At 40.8% G+C, this 20,656-nt stretch overlaps 1 protein-coding gene across 1 annotated transcript in view; it reads right to left on the bottom strand.

The window, feature by feature from the left end:
- Positions 1-1,042: 1,042 nt before the first annotated feature.
- The window catches only part of GNPAT (glyceronephosphate O-acyltransferase), a 45,950-nt gene continuing 26,336 nt past the window's right edge, over positions 1,043-20,656 (bottom strand). The window contains exons 9-16 of the mRNA XM_067535772.1: positions 16,543-16,766; positions 11,848-12,093; positions 8,899-8,978; positions 6,473-6,613; positions 5,165-5,264; positions 4,968-5,061; positions 3,160-3,221; positions 1,043-1,819 (exon numbers count right to left, since the gene is read on the bottom strand). Of these exons, the coding sequence (XP_067391873.1) occupies positions 1,776-1,819; positions 3,160-3,221; positions 4,968-5,061; positions 5,165-5,264; positions 6,473-6,613; positions 8,899-8,978; positions 11,848-12,093; positions 16,543-16,766 (991 nt within the window). The 3' untranslated portion in view covers positions 1,043-1,775. The remainder of the gene's footprint in view (positions 1,820-3,159; positions 3,222-4,967; positions 5,062-5,164; positions 5,265-6,472; positions 6,614-8,898; positions 8,979-11,847; positions 12,094-16,542; positions 16,767-20,656) is intronic.

Genomic DNA, 20,656 nt, shown 5'->3' with positions numbered 1-20,656 from the left:
CACGCCCAGGGCGGGGGGCAGGGAGGGCGTTAGAGACAATCCGGGGCAGGCCCGGCCCGTTCTGTCCTCTCCTCTAGTAACGGCCATGTAACCCCTCCTACCGCTCCCTCGTTACCTACTGTACAGCGGGAGGGGGGGGAGGGGCAATGTCGTCACTGTTACCGTTATCACACCCATCGTTTAAAAAAACCGTCAGCTCCTGCACAACAGCCATCGCAGGGGAAGTGAGATGCAGAGATAAAGTTGTGTGTATAAACACACACACACACACACACACAATTAATTTAACACTAACACTGCAAAACGTCAAGCACTCCACGTTAGGAAATGCCACAAGGCAGGTAGCCCTCTGCGGGTTTGTGCCGTGTTAATGTTCACGAGGTTTGTGTGTAATTTCCTAAATTAAAAAATAAACCCATCATCCAGCATCATATTGACACGGCGAATAGTCACCGGCTAGGGTGGAACCCATTTAGGAGAATGGAGTGCCGTCATCTGCGCTGTGGCCCAGTCCCAGACAGGGATGCGACACTGGGGCAGGGACTTTGACAGATGGTTACTGACTCATGACCTTTGTTCCTTTCTAGGCTTTTTGTCCCAATCTACTCCCCTACTCCTGGGCCCAACTCTTGTCCCCGCTGAATTCAAATTGGCACCATCCTCCTTTAGACTGCCAGGGCCCAGCAAGGAGAGGAAATCTCCATGCTTTCCGTTCTGGTGCCTAGACCCAGAACCAGCATGGCCCAGAGCAGCCCAGAACTAAAACCGCAGAGAAAGTTCTGCTCACTGGCTCTGGCTGGAGCATGCCAGGTTGTTTGGAACCTTTGGGGAGTTTAGCTCAGAAACTGAAGCAAGTCTAAACTGAGCACATATGAACAGATTTTTTCCCCCCAAAGGTTTAAAATTTAGCCAAATTTGGGCAGATTTGCATGGAATGGGAAGACACATCCCTGACACAAACATCACCTTAATAGGTTAATACACCTTAATACATATGTATTTATACTGTACACACACATCACACACTAGTTGAGAAGAGCAGTGACACTGACAAAATGTATTTATAAAGCCTCATTCACAAAGAAACAAGGCATTTCACAATAAGTACTGATATATTTTAACAATTGAAAACAAATTATTAAAAACTGCTTTAAAGTCAGTTTTAAATGCTAAGGCAGAATTTGTGCATACGTTAAATACTTGGTAGTACCAACTGCACTTAAAATAAATACAAATCAAGTTATAAAACAAGTGATAAAACAGAAGCAGCATTTTGGGCAATGACAGGACATTTATTCTATGAAAGAAGAGAAAAATGGCCTATCAGATACGACAGCCAGCAACATTTTTGTCTATTATGTTTAATGTTAAGCTTTTAGTTCTTAGTTACAGTTTCACATTGATGAAATAACCTATTTGAAACAAACTATTTCCTTGTAGCAAATCTAAAAAAGTATTTAAAGTAGATGTTTCTGTGCATTTTTTCTTTAAATATGTATCCAAAAAGATCCTGTTTCATTTAGTTTAAAAAGTTACACAGTAAGGGTTCACATATAATTCTAAGCATCTCTACTGACAAAATTCACAACTGGTAATGAAAATATTCCAATTGAACACGCTTTGCCACCATTTAATACAATACATATGAGAATTCCAAAATGGAAAAGGCAATATGTATTCTTCTGTAACTATCCATACTCCAAATGAGTACTTGTCAGTGTTTTTTGTGGATTATAGTGCACACAGTCAAGTAATTCAAAGCCTTTTGATTAATATTAAAGTCTTGCAGTCACAGGTTTCCTTATGGGTATTGGAGAATCTAAGGATGAAAAAGAAGCGCACACATTGCTTAGAACAGTGTTTCTCAACCTTTTAAGTAGCAGGTACCCCCTAACTTCTGAAAATTTTAATAAGTACCCCAACACAATTTTCCACAAGATTTTATATTTACAGACTAATGTGAGCCATATGTTAGAGGAAGGGCTGAGTATATAAGGCCATGATAGGACAGATGTCAGATCTAGGGTGGGTAGGGTTACCACCTTTACACCAGGGGTGCGCAACTCAAGTATGTACCTGGGCTAGAGGTGATTTTGGCCAAAGCTAGGAGGCTTTGAGCGGCATGCCAATGCTGGGGAATATAAAGCGCTGTGCCAAATTTTTTGCCATAGATTTGAGAGGAGGAAGGGGTGAGAAAGAAACAGGGAAGGAGGGCGAGAGAGAGAGAACAAGAGGGTAACTGGTGAAATCTGGGGCTGTCATAGTTGTCAATTTCATTGCTCAGCTAGAGCAGTGAAATTAACAAGTTTTCTGGGCACTGGGCTTTGAGCCAGGGAGGGGGCTACCACCTAGGCAAGTTGCAGGCGGCTGCCGCCTGGCTGCCAGCCCGGGAGGTGGGTGACTGCCACCCAATCCGAGCTGGGGCAGAGGAGGCTTCCGTGCTGGCTGGGACCCAGGGATGTGGGCAGGCGGCTGCTGCCTGTCTTCAAGCTGGGGTGCTGGAGGCTGTCCCTCGGCTCGGAGCCAGGGCACAGGTAGCTGCCACCCAGCTGCGAGACCAGCTCGCGAGAAGCAGGAGGCTGCCATCGGGCTCCCACATGGGAGCTGGGACCCAGTGGGAAGCAGGGAGCTGCTGCCGGCCTCCCAGCAGGGAGCTGAGACCAAGCGGAAAGTGGGGGGCTGCCACATGCCTTCCATCTGGGAGCTGGGACCGGGTGGGAAGAGACCTGCTGTCGCTTGGCTTCCCCAGAAGTCGGCAGCTGCCGCCCGCCTCCCCTTCACTCTGTTTTTCCCCAGGTACCTACCCCCTACCTGGGTATGCGTACCACAGGTTGAGAAACTATGGCTTAGAAGGCTACAATGCTGAAAGCATCATTCCATTTAACTCCTTATTGTCCATAATTAAAAAAAAAAAAAAAATTGTTAAGTTGTACAATTAAAAAAAAAAAAGTTGAAAAGTTCCAAAGCCAAGCAATCATGTAAGCAAGAACATTTTTAAAAAACAGCTTATTTTTCATTCAGATCTCACATTAGCATTTTTTACATGTATTGTAATGTGACACCAGACAAATGGGAGTTAGATGTCTAACTGTGCTTTGTGACTTTGAAAGTCTTTCCATAAACACGTTTGACTAGAATACCAATAAGAAATACACTTACCAAACATTTCTGCTGTTTTATTGAGTGCCTCTTTGTTTACAGTGTAAGTAAATCCATTGGTCCTAGATAAGAAAAACAAAACAAAAACAGGAATAGGCTGTTACTCTTTTGGAATGGGAAAATGAATATTTAAGAAAAAGGATACTACTTCAAGTTATCCGGAGCAAATGAAAATATTATTCTCTTCCTTCCTCCATCAATTTTACCCACATAATCAGCTATGCAAGTTCTGCTGACACATCACAGATGCTTTTAAAAAAGGTCATACTACCAAGGGATAGTTAAGCTTCTAGAACATATTTTTTCCCTGTATTTACATTCCAATTTTTTTTTAACTTGGGACAATTGAAAGAAAACTGTGCTTATTATATGAGTTTTAACAACCCATTTGAAACTGAGCCAGATCTTCAGCTGGTGTAAATCAGCATAGCCCCACTGACTTCCATGAAGCTACACCAATTTACCTCAGCTGAGAATGTGACTCACAAAAGTTTATTTTTGTAACATCACAGCGAGGTGCTGTGGAAAGGATGATAACACAATAGTAACAGTACCTTGCACTTATATGTTCAAAATGCTCTACAAGTCTTAACTAATTCATCCTCACAACACCCCGGTGATGTAGGAAAGCATCCTTATTTTACACAAGCATTCTCACCAGAAGTAGTCTGTTGGCAGTCTTGATTAAAATCTGAGTGTTTGAGTTGGAAGGTCACCCAGTCAAAAACAAAGAGAGAACACAACTAAGATCACAGAACAGAGACTGAATATTCACAATAAATTGTATACATCATTTGGTAAATTTTGACCAGTATGCAAGTTTGTGTAAAAAAAAAAAACAAAAACAAAAAACCCCCCCGTCTATTAACAGACTATTCATGAAGGAAAAAGGACTAAATTTGCCAGATAATTTGTTCACTGTAAACTGTTTGCCCCACTAACAAATACTGTAAAAAGCCCCATAATATTTTTGGAATGTATAAAAATGAACATGTGTATACACACAGTATTATTTTAGAGCATTAACTGGTTTCATATTTTATTAGCTAATCTTAATATTTGTTCACAATTAAAAATATTAAACTGTGTAGCTCAATTTGACTTGCAATGCTAAATCCAAAGTCAACACTATAGTAGAGTCAGAATGAGCTGTTTACTACATTGCCTGTAAAAGTCATTTGTGTTTCCATTTTAATAAAAAGGAGCTTAAAAAACTAGATATTTTTAAGTGTGTTACAAAAAAGTCTATGCAGACAGAGCAGATTCCTGTTTAGTCAAAGGTCTTGGGGGAAAACAACTGAAACCTCAAGATAAAAAAAGAAATGGGGTCAGAAGATTTAGGAGCCAGCCAGGGAAAATTCTAAATCTTTATTTCAGATCCCATAATCCAAATATACAATGAAGAGATGCCAAATTTGGTGAACTGGAGTGTACAAAGAAGGTATCAACTTTGTTACTCAGCATGACACTGGAGGGCATATAATCAAACTTTTATCTTTAGTTGGTTCAAGTTCAGAAAATCAGTTTTGTAATCTATTGTTTAGTATTTTATAGTTCAGCCATGAAAGACATCTGATAAAAGAGCCTCATGGTTCTGTACGTGAATGATGATATATTAACGGAAGTACCTCCAGTGTACGACGACTCATTGCGATTGATAATTACCTTAGATCTCATTGTTGGATCTAGTCAGACCCATAATGACAACACATGTCTGCATTTACCGTCCAACATTTGAGTCCAGGCCCTAGGAAAATTCTGTTACTAATAATATTCTTGCAAACCCTAGGGCCTCTTGTTTTACTTACGTTTTCATCTTCCTCACTGCATCTAGTCGCACAAATGCTGCCAAGGCATTTTTCTGGAAGTCAGAAGACAAAACCTCATAACACTGAGTGCTTCCTGCAGAGAAACCATAGGGGACAATTAAAAGTCTGTTCATTACTCATCAAAATATTACACATGGAAGATATCACAACATCACCACCACACAAAGCATACATACCTGTCTCAAGAAGCTGAAAAGCAAAGTTTCGGATTCCAGGTATAAACTGCTTCTCAGTAAAGGCCTCTTTTGTTTCTTTTGAGAGATATCTGCAGATTATCTAAAAAATAAAATTAAAAATTTTGGGGGGCTTTTCCTCCTATTCTGTAAGTTGACTTTGTCTTTAATTATAAAGAAGTATTCTTAAGGAATAACATATCCTTCTAATAATCAATTTAGAAGATACATTTAAGTCAGCCTAATAAAAATGTAACATAATATAAAGCATTTGAAAATTATAATATTGTCCGCAAATAATAGGTAATCATAACAAGAATCTGAGTATTTAAAACAAGACTGACGGAATAATAAATCATATGAGAAACTGGTTTACAGTCCCGATCTTTGGAAGAGTTGCCTCCCTGTCAAAAGTGATAGCTCTTTTCAGAAACCCCTGTTTTACAGATGGGGAAAATGAGATACAGAAATTAAGTAACTTGTTCTAGGTAAAGAGTGAGTCAGTGGAGAGCCAGCAATAGACCCTGACTGCTATGATCCAGCCAATTACTGACACGGTTTCACAGTGCTGGGAATTTGCTATCATCTACTATCATACTTATTTATTTAAGAAGTATAAAGAGTTATTTCATTTTGGTAGGCTTGGGGAGGGAGAATTAAAATAGACATTGACAGGGTACGGAATTCCCATGCAGGCTTTGGCCAAACATACAACCAACTTCTGCAGTTTGTCTACTATCCACTTATCCATGCTAAAAAAATCCTCCTTCTAAGGACTGGCAATTAGCCCATTAACAATAGATTCTCTGAAGGATGAGGTTTATAAATCCAGAGGGAAGGCATTGCAAGGGAGGGTGCTAGAGCTAAAGGAACCAGGTAGCCTACTCTTCCTCTTTTGGCTGAAAACTTACTCATTTATTTATTACTTCGCTGAGGACACTTTTTGTGCTGGGATCTAAACAGGTCAAGGTGTTGTTTGCTTTGGATTTCTCTTCTTAAATAAACTGACTTCACAGGACCAGAACTCCAATCCTCACATGCAGATTCACTTATATAAGCTACTACAGCTCCAACTACTCTGTCACAAGAACCTAGCACTACCACAAAAGAACACTAATTTTTTTAAAATCTGGGTCAGGTGTGGGAAACAATCTCCATCCTCAGATAAAACTTACTACTGCTATGTATCTTCTCCCTTCCACCCCCACCCAGGCTAATACTATAGATGAACCATGATTCATGCATTCCCCTTGGAATTTATGAGTGGGGGACAGGAAAAAGAGTAGGTGAGAACTTTGAAGAATCGTGTACCTGGTAACCTTCCATAAAAGGTTTGAACATAGCTGCCAAAAAAGATGCTACAGAACTTCCTTTCTCTGTAACTAAGATTTCCTGGGGAGTCACTTGAATTGCATCACATTTTGTGAGCAGAAAGCATCCTTCTTCAAAGTCCTGGGGGGGAAGGAAAAAAGTGTAATGGGTACTTTTCCAACTAGGACAAGTGCAAATAAGTCTCATCATGAAAATAAAGCATGCAGCTACCATCAGGCTGCCACTTACATTTCTGAAATAAGTTTTCTAGACCACTACAAAAAATAATGTTCCCTCTTTTGACATTCACACCTTCTCATCAACTGTTGTGAATGGTCTCATCCACCCTGATTGAATTTACCTCGTTAGCACTTGCCCTCCTCACTGTGATGTAACTCACCCATCCTTGCATATGTATATATACCTACCAAACCGACTAAGTGGGTTTCTGCCCACGAAAGCTTATGCCCAAAGAAATTTGTTAGTCTTTAAGGTTCCACAGGACTCTCGCAAGTTTTCTAGAGACTCTCATATATAACAAGGATCAATTTCTTAACAGTTATTGAGTTTATATTTTCATCAAATTTATATTCTGAAACTGTAAGGCCTCATATTATAATGGCCTCTCTGTATTCACAGTAAGGCCTCTGAGACCTTCTTTTATAGACAAGAGAAGTTGACATTACATTAGCCTACATCACTTCATCCAGAACTTTGCCCCAGTATAGACAGCTTGTAACAGGTGTTAGCTGGTCATGGTCAATCCTAGGTTCCCCACCAGCATCAACCACAACCAGCTAATATCATACCATGTTAAAAGCTGTCTAGAGTAGGGACCATGCCACAGTTGAAGTGGAATTTGTTATCACAAGGTCAACTTCTTTTTCTACTTAAGATAAGAGGGGAGATTTTCAAATGCATAAATAGCATTAGGCACCTAACTCCTATTGAAAGTCAATGAGAATTCAGTGCCTAAATCCCTGCCAAGATCAGTAAAACATTCTGTTTCTAAAGAAATACTTTGGCACCAACTAATTTTAGTTCAAAAAAGGCAGATCATATTAATCTTCCAGTTTCTAGTTTGGTTCTGCTGATGAACATTGTCTCTTACCTTTTCCAGTTAGAAAGAATCACTACATTAATTTGATATTTCAAATCAGCAAATGGAGCAAAAAATTAATTTACATAAAATATTCTTAGTTCTCCAATATATACAAATTTTAGGATTTCTTTCACTATATTGACAGGGCCATTAGAAATTTAAGACTTTATTTTCTCTTTTTTATGTCAAAATATATTCATACTTCTAAAACCTTTGTAAAACTATTCTAGGGGGCATACAATGTACTGTCGTTAGGAATGATACTTCCTGAAAACTTTTGAAGTGTGAACATCTCAGCTCTGCAATCAAAATCCAAAGCATTTCTGACACACCACATTGCAAAAGCACTGAAAGTACTGTAAGAGCTGTGCTTTGTAGTGCCACCATAATTAAGCTTTTAATCTGTGTTTCCAGTGTAAACACAATTCCTTCCAGTTTGATGGGGATGGTGTGTGGTTTTTGTTTGATTGTTTGTTTGTCTTAAGAAAACCTCACTTAAACCTATAAGTTAGCATATGCAGTCACAGCCGGAAAGGTTTTTATTTTGGTATAGAAAAGCTGTGGCTATATTAAAATAGTACAAATGCAACATAAGAATTTGCTACTTTTTTAAAGCATTTAACTTATTTTTTGAGTAAAATAAAACTTGGGCAGCTATTTGGACCAATCCTGAACTACTGAAGTGAATGGAAGTTTTGATATTTAATTTACACAAGATGCATGAAGCAATGTTGTGCATCATGATAATAAACACATAGTAGTAAAACATTAATGTAGTGAATTTAATTACTGCGGAAAAAGCAGCACACATTCTATTCTACCCCAAAACCACTACTCTGCCACAACAGCTTTCAGGAGAAGTGAGTGAAATATACTATATCCAACTAGAATTCCAGAGATCATTTATGTAGGCAAATGCAGCCACTGCATGCTGGAATTTAGCCAAAGCATCAGATTAACATAGTTTATACTCGTGAAAAACAAACAAAAAACCCTACACAGTTTCTTTTCCAACCTACAAAAGGTGAGAACAGTAGTTTCACATGTCACCTGAAAGACTGTTCTTTCAGCAGTACAAAGCCCTTTAATGCTATGTGGAGAAATTGGTGAAACTCTTACTCACAGTAGAACTTGGCATTCACTGAATGACCTATACTTGGTTTTCTTTTCAGATGTTCTTCCCATGTACTGATCAGGCTCACTCCTGACTGGTTGAGATCTGACAAATCTCAAGCCCAAAGAATTTGCCATAGAACTCCCATTAATGAGACGCCTAAAGCTAATCCAACACGTACCCTTATTTATTTACACAGAATAATTTTACCTTTAGTGCAATGCCAGGGAAGAAGATGAACTCATCAGAAAAAATGTCTCGCAAGAAGTTGAAGTAGTTATAGATTTCCTCTGGGGGGGGCGGAGAGAGGAAAGAGATAATGTTATAATTATAACATTGTTCATTTAAGTCTTTTGTAAAATAAGGAAAAAGAAGCCTTCAGTATAAGAAGAAACTTCTAACAGGGCATATTACAGCAAATTTTATTTTGGACAAAAAAAGTGAGCATGTACACAGACAGGGTTGATTTGAAATAGTATCATCTATATCAGTGGTTCCCAACCTTTTTGGCTCGAGGGCCACAAATATCGTTTTTACAACCATGACGGGCCACCAGTCTATCAACTCATAAAAAATGTATTGACGTATATATCATTAAGGACTACAAATCACTACATATTTCAAGTAAATATTTTGATGCTATTGTGCTCATTTTTACATTCACTATTTTACACCTACAGATTACTCACAGTATGTCACACACTCACAGACAAAGCACTAGTGTAGATGAGTGACTGTCACTATAAAATGAAGCACATGGCCTGGCAGCTAAGTCAAGATGGGTGGCCTGCTAAGTGCAGGCCACACCATGAGGCACTGATTTTTACAGTCAGGCCCACTCCTCAAGCATGGTGGGTCCTGGCTGTTCCACCAGCAGTCCCTCCCCCCCCCCCCACACACACCCCCTCCTTGCAGACAGACAGACAGGAGTTCAGCTGAAGGATGCAGCCTCCCTGCTGATCTCCCGTCTCCCTGGTTGCAGCAGGGAAACCGCATGTGTCCTGTAGCCCCATGCGCTGCTCCCCTCCCTCTGACTCCAGCAGGGACCCCAGCACCTAGGGATCCAGGCAGAATACTTTGCCATGCTACCTGCTGGAGCCAGGGCAGGGGAGCACTGATCTCCCGTCCCCTTGGGTGCAGCAAGGAGTCTGCACCAGTCTTGTAGCCCTGCGGCAACGCACTCCGCCTGGGTCCTTAGACAACAGTTCCCTTCTGCAGCCAGTGGGAGAGGAGTGGCAGGCCATTTTTGGCCCCTGGGCCACATGTTGTGAACCACTTTATGCAACTAATCTTAGAAAAGGGAAGAAGTTGGTTGCATAATATTTACTGTATGCATGCAAATATTTTTTTTAAACAGGATTTGTAAAATTAATATTTGCGAACCAAACCTTTTCTATGTTTAAAAAAAGTTGTAGTAAGTACTAAACACAGGAAAGTACTGACCGCTACAATATTTCCCTGACACGAATAAGGAAATGGAGAGAGCTTTAGAAGTAACTGCACTCTATGGGAATAAATCTAGGCTGCAGGTAGTTTCTCAACCTGTGGTACGTGTACCACTGGGAGTATGCGAGACACAGGCAGGGGATGCCCGGGGAAAAACAGAGCGAAGGGGAGGCAGGCAGCAGCTGCCGACTTCTGGGGAAGCCGGGCAGCAGCAGCCCTCTTCCCACCGGGTCCGAGCTCCCAGATAGAAGGCATGTGGCAGCCCCCACTTCTCGTCTGGTCCCAGCTCCCAGCTGGGAAGCAAGCGTCAGCCCCTAGCTTCTGGGGAAGGCGGGCAGCAGCCCCCTGCTTCCCACTGGATCCCAGCTCCCATGTGGGAGCCCAGTGGCAGCCTCCTGCGTCTCGCGAGCTGGCCTCGCAGCTGAGTGGCAGCTACCCGTGCCCCATCTCCGAGCCGAGGGACAGCCTCCAGCACCCTGGCTTGAAGACGGGCAGCAGCCACCTGCCCACATCACTGGGTCCCAGCCAGCACGGAAGCCTCCTCTGCCCCAGCTCGGATTGGATGGCAGCCGCCCACCTCCCAGGATGGCAGCCAGATGGCAGCCCCCTGCAGCTTGGCTAGGTGGTAGCGCCCCTCCCTGGCTCAAAGCCCAATGCCCAGAAAACTTGTTAATTTCACTGCTCTAGCTGAGCAATGAAATTGACAACTATGACAGCCCCAGATTTCACCAGTTACCCTCTTGTCCTCTCTCTCTTTCTCGCCCTCCTTCCCTGTTTCTCTCTCACCCCTTCCTCCTCTCAAATCTATGGCAAAAAATGTGGTGCAGCGCTTTATATTCCCCAGCATTGGCATATTGCTCAAAGCCTCCTAGCTTTGGCCAAAATCACCTCTAGCCCAGGTACATACTTGAGTTGCGCATCCCTGGTGTAAAGGTGGTAACCCTACCCACCCTAGATCTGACATCTGTCCTATCATGGCCTTATATACTCAGCCCTTCCTCTAACATATGGCTCACATTGGTCTGTAAATATAAAATCCTGTGGAAAATTGAGTGTCAGGGTACTTATTAAAATTTTCAGAAGTTGCTACTTAAAAGTTTGAGAAAAACTGTACTAGAGTATGTGTACACACTCTTAATAAACACCTGAATAGTCAGAGTAAGGCCACGGCCATACTAAACTATTCTACTGCCATATTAAATAGCACTCAAACCCTACTAAAAGGAGGTAGTTTCAAACCATATAACACAACTGGAGTGTGAAAAACTAGTTACACTTTTTGTTTGCAGGGGTTATTGGTCCTCCCAGGCAAGCTAACAATGCAAATCAGAATGCAAACAAGAGAAACACTTGCAGAGTATCTACTTTCAAGTCAATATGTTGCAGATCAGTATAAATAAATAATGTCAGAAATCACGAGATTTACATTACCTTGTCCCATGACTTAAGACATTGCAAAAACATGTGCCATGGTTCCTAGAGGAATGCTGTAACGAGGCTGTGAAAATGGTTTAGCTGTGTGAACAGGGCATTAAAAGATTGCACAAAAGATAAAAACCACAAATCTGATGCCAGTGGGCCTCATTCTGAATATTAGCGTAAATATTCAAAGGGTTGATTAGCACCCAGTGATGTCAGCAGGCACTCTAGGTGCCCAACACATCTGAAGGTCAGACCAACAGCCTTTATAATATAGTAATATTATGAAGTTACCTTTTCTGAAACTTTGCATCATCTGCAATGCGACTGCCACCAGAGATGGGCGCACAAACACATTTAGCAACTGGTTCCTGTAGGCTCCACACATGAGAATAGAGAGGGCTTGTTTAAAAATAAGCTCCTCTGTTGCTCCGACCTCCATTCCTTTGTCATTTAAAACCACTTGGCCACTGACAAGGCTCACAATATTGGAGTGCAGGGCAAGGCTAGACGTGACTGCTTTGTTGGCACATAGATTATCTAGTAAAAAAAGACAATACTCAGGCAAATGCTAAAGGAAAAAAGTACATACAGAATGTATAACATTACATTGTATTTTGCGACTTAGAACAATTTTTACCTTTGGGAATACTTAAAAAGGTGTTACAGAATGATCCATGTTGGAAACAGGCAGAAAAAACATGGGGTGAGGTGGAGAGAATAATTTTAGGCATTCCTGTAAACTGCATCCTGCTAGACCCTGTCACCTACAGGAAATATGAAGTGGTCTCCTTCCCTCTCTGCAACCAAAAGTGGGTAACCAGTGCTCTGACCCTCTCAATGGAGAGCACAGAGTTACACTGTTAGACAGGTACATTTAATAGCTCTGTTCACCACATTTATTTTAGATCTGCACTTTTAATTCTCCTCTACTCCTTTGCCACCCTAAAAGCAAAAGCAAAATTTGTCTCTCAGATCTGCGTGGTTAATCTCAATTAAGATATTGTGCTACTGTGGCATGCGCCAATATCACATTAGCATCAATGAGTGTTCTGCACACATGAGGAGAGAATGTCACATCAAAATTAGATGGATAAATATTTAAGAGAATTTTGACTTAAGACTAGCTCTTGTTGCAAGTAGCTCATGTTCCTAAGCACTTATCAGCTAGACCAGGGGTTCTCAAACTGAGGGTCATGACCCCTCAGGGGGTTGTGAGGTTATTATGAGGTGGGGGGAAGGTCATGAGCAGTCAATCCCCGGGCAGCCCAGTAAGGGTGGCATGGCGGGGGGAGGGGGTGGTGTCGTGTCGTCATAGCCTGGAATATTTTCAAAGGGAGTCCAAAAAAAAAAGTTTGAGAACCCCTGAGCTAGACGTTTATAGCAGTTTAGAGGGGGCGGTGTGGAGAGGAGATACGGTTTTCACGAACCTGCTAATTATTATCCAATCTGTAAGAACATGTTTATATTAGAGAAACTTCTTTGAAGCAGTGATGTAAGGATATGCTAAGCAAATAAGACTGGTTGACTAAGCAGAGCACAGCTATCAAGAGGTAAGCTTCTTAGATCTTTCACAGTGAATCTGCTAAAATAACCTTGGATAGATACCATTCTTTTGTTTTGAAATTTCCTGATATTATAACCTTTGAATCAGATCTAGGAGATTTGACAAAGTTTCCCTTAATTCCCACAAACCAAAGTTCCCTCACACCCAGCTTAAACTAAAAGTAGTAAAAATGGAAGTGTCATTGCATTGCACACCTATGCACAAAGTTAACAGGCTGTACACAATCAAGCCCGTTGAAGTTCTACTTGTTTCATAAGACATAACCCTGGCACACTTTTTCAACAACAGTTTTTCTGAGAATGCTATTCAAAGACATAAGTGAATGTCTGCAACGCTGAAGATAAAGTGGACAAGAAAAAAATTAAGTTAAGTACATTCCAGAAACTGTGGTATGAGACCAAAAGTATGCAACATGTGCACAGCCTCTTCCACTCACAAAACTTGGACTAATTCAAATATTTTAATTTATTTAATCAAACTAACTGTCTCAAAACATTTTCAATGTAGAATATGAGACAATATCTTTGTTTGACCAGAATATACTAGCAAGCAAGGGAACAGGCAATAACTCTTAAACTGAACATGAAGACGTGTTACATATGATCATAGGATTGCGTGCATGTCAAGTCTACAGGACACTGAAGGAGTACATTTGTTTCTTTTATTAATTTTAACATAACTTTCAATCGAAAGCAGTCAGTGGCTTATCTGTTGCTTCAACGTGTCTTGTTCTAACTTTGCCAGTGCACTAAAGTTGCTCAACAGAGTGAGAAGTGGTGAGGCAGGTAGATTGTTTTGCGATCCTTTACTGTTAGTTTTCTTACACACAGGTACATTACAACAATAGATAAAGAAGTCTAATGTATCACAAACAGCTAGTATGACCAAGGGAGAAACAACTAGGAGTGGGAGGTGGGGTGGGGTGGGGTGGGGTTGGGAAGAAGCTACATGGTTTAGAGACCACAAACCAGACTTTTATGGAGTGTCCAGACTGGTTTTTACAAAAGGTGCTAGCTACCTCAAATTAACAACTCGAGGTAAACAACAAAACAAAAACCCACGTGTATAATCATACTCAGGGGTTGTCTATGCTGCAGGGGACTATACCTGCACAGCTACGTCACCATGGCTATGATGGTATAACCCTGCAACACAGATGCAGCCTTCACCAATGGAAAGGGTTTTTCCATTGCTGTAGGAACACCATCTCCCTGAGTAACAGTAGCTACACTGATGGAAGTGCTCTTCCATCAGCCAAGCTGCGTCTACACTGATGGTTAGCTTAGCATAGTTACATCACTCAGGGACGAGGATTTTCCACACCCCTGAGTGACACAGCTATGGCAAGCTAAATTTTAAGTGTAACCGGGCTCCACAGCGTGGCCAGCACAAAATATTGGGATCTGCTCAATTATCAATCCTTTGTCTTGCATTTTAACAATAGAGGGTTGCTCATTTTAACAGTAAATGGATGTGATTCTGCCATTTAGTTTTACAGAACGTGGAAGGCCAAAGAGACACCTCTGCTAGCAGACATGGTCTAGGGGACGGATATCGTGGGCCAAGCTAGGATCAAAATTTTTGACTTCTGGGATTCCACCACTGCTGATCTATTAAAGAAAATATTGCTGATTAAATGCTTATCTTCAAAGTATCATGACTTTATTAATTAATTATAATTATATAATATATTATATGAAAAAAATCTGGTTGCTGAGTGTTCCAAATCACAGAATTTCAGACCACATCTGGGGGCCTGAAAGCTTCTATAAAGCAGCCAAGGCTTCCAAAGATGCAAACACCTCGTAGAGGAACTTTTCAGAATCCAGAATACCAGATCATCATGTTTAAGTATTAATTGATGGCCAAAAAAAAAAAAGGGGGGAGGAGGTGTGGGGGGAAGGAGCGGGAGGAGGCGGCAGGAAACTGAGAATCTGGTTTGAAATTTTACAGCAATTTAGAATATCTACTTTATTCCTGGTGAACTATAGCACATGGAGGGAGGGAAGGCCCATGAGCAGAGATTGTTATTGCTCATTATTTACATTACTGTAGCATCTCCTGGCTCCAAGAGAGATCAGAGATTTGCTTCACTTTGCAGAAGTGAAACATTTTAATGGCAGCAAAACTTAGGCATTTTCTTGTACACGAGCTCTCTATGTTCCACTACCCAGATTATACTTATAACCCTATTAAAAAAATTCATTATATTTGCTAAAATAACTGAAAAATGCCTAAATTTGGAGTATTCTTTAATTCAACTTGCAATAAGGCTGTTGGTTTGATTTGGGACATATAACATTCAAATAGTTATTTTACTGGGCTTGCAGAGGCAGAGTTTTCCTTCTGTCACAACACTGAAAGCATCTGGGAGGGAAGAGAGATGGGTGTTCTTTTGTGATTTACAGAGTTCTGTTACACTGTAGAAGGTCTATTGATTTCCTGCGGTGTGAAGAAATACTCCCCCTTTTGATTAGGTACAAACGAACACGACAGTAAGGACTGCTTGGATTACAGTTTATGTATTTGAGGCTTTAAAACAAAACTGTCACCTTAATCATATCAGGTAAACAAATTTATTTATATACGTTACTACTTATACACTGAAGCATGACACTGGATTACCCTCATCTTCTTGGCTTGCATAGCTCTCAGTGGCTCCCCATATGAAGTATCACAAGCCACTTTAAAGAGAGGTTAAATATAAAGAATGCTTAATTTAAAAGAATTGGGCAGGAGAGTGAACTCTCAGTACAGTAAAAAGGCAGTGTACCCTCTCAGAGGATGGTATAGGAGAAAAAAATAAAAATCAAAGCTGTAACGTGACCTCCTCTTCTGTACATGAGTTTGGGAGGGCTCTTGATCATGGGTGGCTGTCTAAACAAAGATTCTGGAACTAGGGGTGCTCCCACACCCCCTGGCTTGACGTGGTTTCCGTTATATGCAGGGTTTACTGTTTGGTTCAATGGCTCTCAGCATCCCCACTATAAATATCATTCCAGCACCCCTGAGTCTATAATTCACTGGATATCAAACTACAGACTCAGTACTATACTGAGCTACTGTTGCAGATCAGATAATGTTCTGCCACCTGTGCTTTCAAAAGTTAGGGTTTGGATAAAAGTACATTAGGCAAATCTCAGCACTATTTAATATACTTATAGTGTAGTTTCTCCCTCTTTACTCTTTCACACCGCAGAAAAAGTAGCGTACCTGTTCCATCTCCACATGACTGGATTTTCAATCAAAATCTCTTCGCCAGGACCAAAAAACTCCTACACCCAGCTTTTAGTGAACCCTAGAACCCACTGTCAAATACTTTATTCTGTAGAACTCCTACTTATGTACTGCTTCGACATAATTAACACTCACTTCACAGAGTAATTTTCCTTAGCAAAAGGAATATAACTTTCTCTGCATACCAGGCCACTCGAGGAATCCTCCAAAAGTCTGTGTTAAGCCTTTCAGCCAAAGTGTCTTTTCAACCAGAAGTTCAAAATCTATGGCTGGCAAATTCTGGAGCAGGACAGAAGCAACTAATATCCAGGGGCTCAGAACCAGGTTTTCTATCTGTAGAAGCTCCATTCTGTAGGCTACATCAGTGACAAATTCCTGGATGTCCTCAGATAGCCTTTGGGGAAGATGCCTGAAAGGAAAAGTCCAATTAACATAATACATTACAAGCAAGGAGAAGCTCTACATCCTAAAATACAAGTAATATCCTAATTCCTGTACTGTACCCAGATGTATGTTCTCTCACGTAGAGACTCTTCTGCCCATTTTACCCACAGTACAGCACCTAACATACCTGGGTAATTATACCAGTACATGGGACCTAAATTATGGAGCAAGACCTCCAGATTTAAGCAAGAATTATATAGTACTGTTAAATGATTACAAAAATCATTCAAAACCTTCCACTTTATTGAAAAGATTCCAAAAATACCATACAATGTGAAAATATACAGTTAATGCATATCATTTGTTTGCATTATAACTCCATTATAACCACTCCTGCCAGGATAAAGTAGCTCAAAAGCAGGGGAGCTTTTCTGGACTCTATGTCCACCTAGGGAAAATGGCCATTCTTGTGGATTTATGCAATATAAAAGAGATATTTGCAACACGATGGGAAAAGGTAAATTTTGCAGCTATTTACATGGTTACATACTTGCATTATGTATGGGGCTCTGATTTTGGGTGTTAAACAACAGAAAAAACTCTTCACTAAACGTTTGGAAGTCAAAGTTCGTTTGTAAAAATAATGTAGTAAATTTCCAGAGTTGGACTGCGGTTCTTTTGCCCTGTGCAAAATAGAAAAATCTTTCCTCCTCACAGCCACAATGTCTGCCTTCCTGGTGTGGCAGAAAGAGACTTGGATGAAATGAGCTGGAGGAAGCAGAGTCCAGAGAAGACAGAGGTGATGGCAGCGTACTGGAGGAAAAGGTTCTAGAAGATAGTGAGGAGATAAGTACCTGTCTTTCCCACTATTGTGAGGATTCATCCATCCTTTGCCCAAGAGGTTTTAAAACTAGAAGATGCTTTTGAATCTCCAATTGCACAAGGATTTTTAGGGGAAGTGGGTAGCTGAACACTTAAATTTAGGGTGAATAAAAATTGATTTTTTCAGGAAAAAAGTGAAAATGTGGATTGTTTTTGTTTTGTTCTTTAAATTATAAGTTTTTTTTTTTTAAATATACTTATTTAGTACAAAATCCGTTAAGGCCTAAACATATAATCTCTTAAAACACTGAAACAGAAAATAGATATGCTGAATCCATGAGCCTCACCAAAAAGTTTGAGTTAAAGGCTGCTTTTCCTACATAAAGACAGCAGCAGGGGAAAAATATCTTTTGAGGTCAAGACTTTGGAGGTCAAGTGTTAAAAATATGACACAATAGGCCACGCTCTGTTTTAAAGGTTTGATCCTGTGGGGGACTCAGGGGCTGTGTTTCTGGGTTCAAGAGACTGGCAAATTCATCCTGGGCATTGGGACCTAACCTCCAACCCCAGGAGACACCATCACATATCTCACCAGGATCATCCACTGAGTCACTGGGTGGTCTCGTACTCTTGTTTTATAGCTTCTCCCAACATGAGCTCTGATTGGCTTAGTTCTCAATTTAAAGGAAGTCACACCATTGAACTGGGGAAGTCATTAGCTAAGCACCTGGCACCAGAGTTTGTTGAAGTGCTAAACCAGCTATTGACAGGCACAGAAAGAATATTTGCTTCATTTGTGCTAATACATTCAAAGTTGAGAAATTAATTGGGAGTTCAAAAAGCAGGAAACTTGTCTCTCTTTTCCTATCTATGAATAAAAATGAGGGGGAAGAGGATGTGATCTACTTGTTTTAACGGACTGAAAGACAGTCTAAGTAATTTAGGACTATATCTAATTTTCAAGAGACTTAGGCAAGTAGGAACTTAAGTCACTTTCATTTAGGCATATTTGAAAGTTTTCCCAGGCTGACCTGAAATAATCAGTTTAATTCACTGACTACAGTTAATCCCTCTGTTTAATAAATCATTTAGTTGTACATGTGAAATATGTTTTGATAAGAAGTTTATGTACCCAAAATCTTTAAGGTTTTGTGTGTTTAAATTCCAGTTACCATCCTAATGCAGCCTGACACAAATCATGAATAAAAATTATATATTTCTGATGTACTAGATATTATTCACTATTTTCTAACATACAAAAAATGTACAAATAAGAATATGAAAAAATTAAGCTATATATTGCATATAATTATAATGTACAGTAGCAAAAAGATGTACCAAATGTAACATGAAGGCTCTATTTAGTTATAAATCAACGTTTTAATGGTTATATCAATTTATGAGAATGCACCTTTCTTTAGAAAAAAAATCACTGAAATACAAATGGAAAAGTTGATTAAAATCAATTATTTAATTCGAGGCTTTTCACTTGGTGATTTAAAATCAATACACCTTACTTAAATCTGCATCCAGACATGCAGATTTTTCTCCAGTACAGACTCTTCCACAGTTATCAATGCCACTGGGACCTCTGGTTTAGACTATCGCAACATGCTATATGTGGAGCTCTCCCTGAAGGCCACTTGGAAGATACAGTTGATGCAGATTGCTGCTGCCCATCTATTTGGTGTGCCAGACACAAGGAACACAGTACCACAGTTCAAAGACTGCACTAGATTCTATTTGTTCCTGGGTACAGTATTGAACTCAGTCTATAAACGGGAATCCCTATGTTGCATAGGTCCTGGCTACCTGAGACCATCTCTCTTCCTAGGTTCTGCTACACCAAAGGAAGTCAGATGGAACTCCCCTACTTACAGTCCTATGATTTGAACATCTGGAAACAGACCCTAGGGCTCTGGAATTCACTCCTCCTCCCACCCCCAATCTGTTGTTGATCATCCAAGCACAATAAAAGGAGAGAGAACTGGAGTTTGAGATGTATCCCCATGTGGGTATGACACATCAGGATGTGTGCACACCCATGCACTCTTGATTGGAGATTTTCATCCATTGGTCCACACCTGTGCCCTACACACCCTCATGCTCTGGTAGGAGGGCATATGGGGGGAGGGGGCGGACATACTGCCACTCCAATTCCTTCTCAGACATGGAAGTCCAACGTGAGACCCCAAGGCAGAAGGGAAGGAGGGCAGATAGTGGAGCACCCACAGGGATACACACATCTCAAAGAACTCAAGCTACTCTACAATGTAAGTAACCTCTCCTTCTTCGAGCAGTGGCCCTATGAATGCCCCACACCAGGAGGCTACCCATCTCCATCACAGAGGAAGGTTTCAAGGAGGTGGATTCAGAACAGATCACAGAACAGCATCACCAAAAGCTGCGTCAGCTCTGGCAGCAGTCACAAGAGTGGGAAAATGTGTGTACTGGCTGTCCTGCAGATGTCTTGGATAGAATATGTTTCTCAGCAGGGCTACAGAGATAGACTGGGCACTGGAGGAACAAGCTACAACTATCAAAGGGGGGGAAAACTCTGAGGCTTTATAACAGATTAAGATGCATCCTGCAGCCCCTTTGGACAGTCTGTGAATGGAAATTTCCTGTCCTTTCCCACATTTTACAACAGAGATAAAAAGTCTGAGTAATGACCTAAAAGGACCTAATCCTGTCTAGATAAAAGGCAAGAGCTTTTCTTACATCCAGTACATGAAGGCTCATTTCTTCTTTTGAAAAGTGAGGCTTGGGATAAACACACTGGTCGGTGAATCTCTTGGCTGATGTGGAATTCTGAGGATACTTTAGCAAGGATTAGGGTGTGGACATAGTGTCAGCTTGTCACAATAGAACACTGTGTGCAGCACGGCTACACACACCCCGACCCTCCTGGACAAGGTGATGGCTATGAGAAATGAGGTTTTATGAGACAGATGGAAGAGGGAACCGTTCACAATAGGTTCAAAAGTGCACTGAGGACTAAGTTGACGTCCTGTGATGGAGCTGGTTCTTTAACTGGAAGGAAGAGATTGAAGATGCCTTTGAGAAACTTCATCATAGCCGGTGGGTGAAGAC

This window comes from Emydura macquarii, unplaced genomic scaffold, assembly GCF_026122565.2.
Source record: "Emydura macquarii macquarii isolate MOO-44397 ecotype Brisbane River unplaced genomic scaffold, CSIRO-AGI_Emac_v2 contig_3517, whole genome shotgun sequence".
Classification (NCBI taxonomy): Eukaryota; Metazoa; Chordata; order Testudines; family Chelidae; genus Emydura; species Emydura macquarii.
This window is presented reverse-complemented; position numbering and strand designations above follow the sequence as displayed.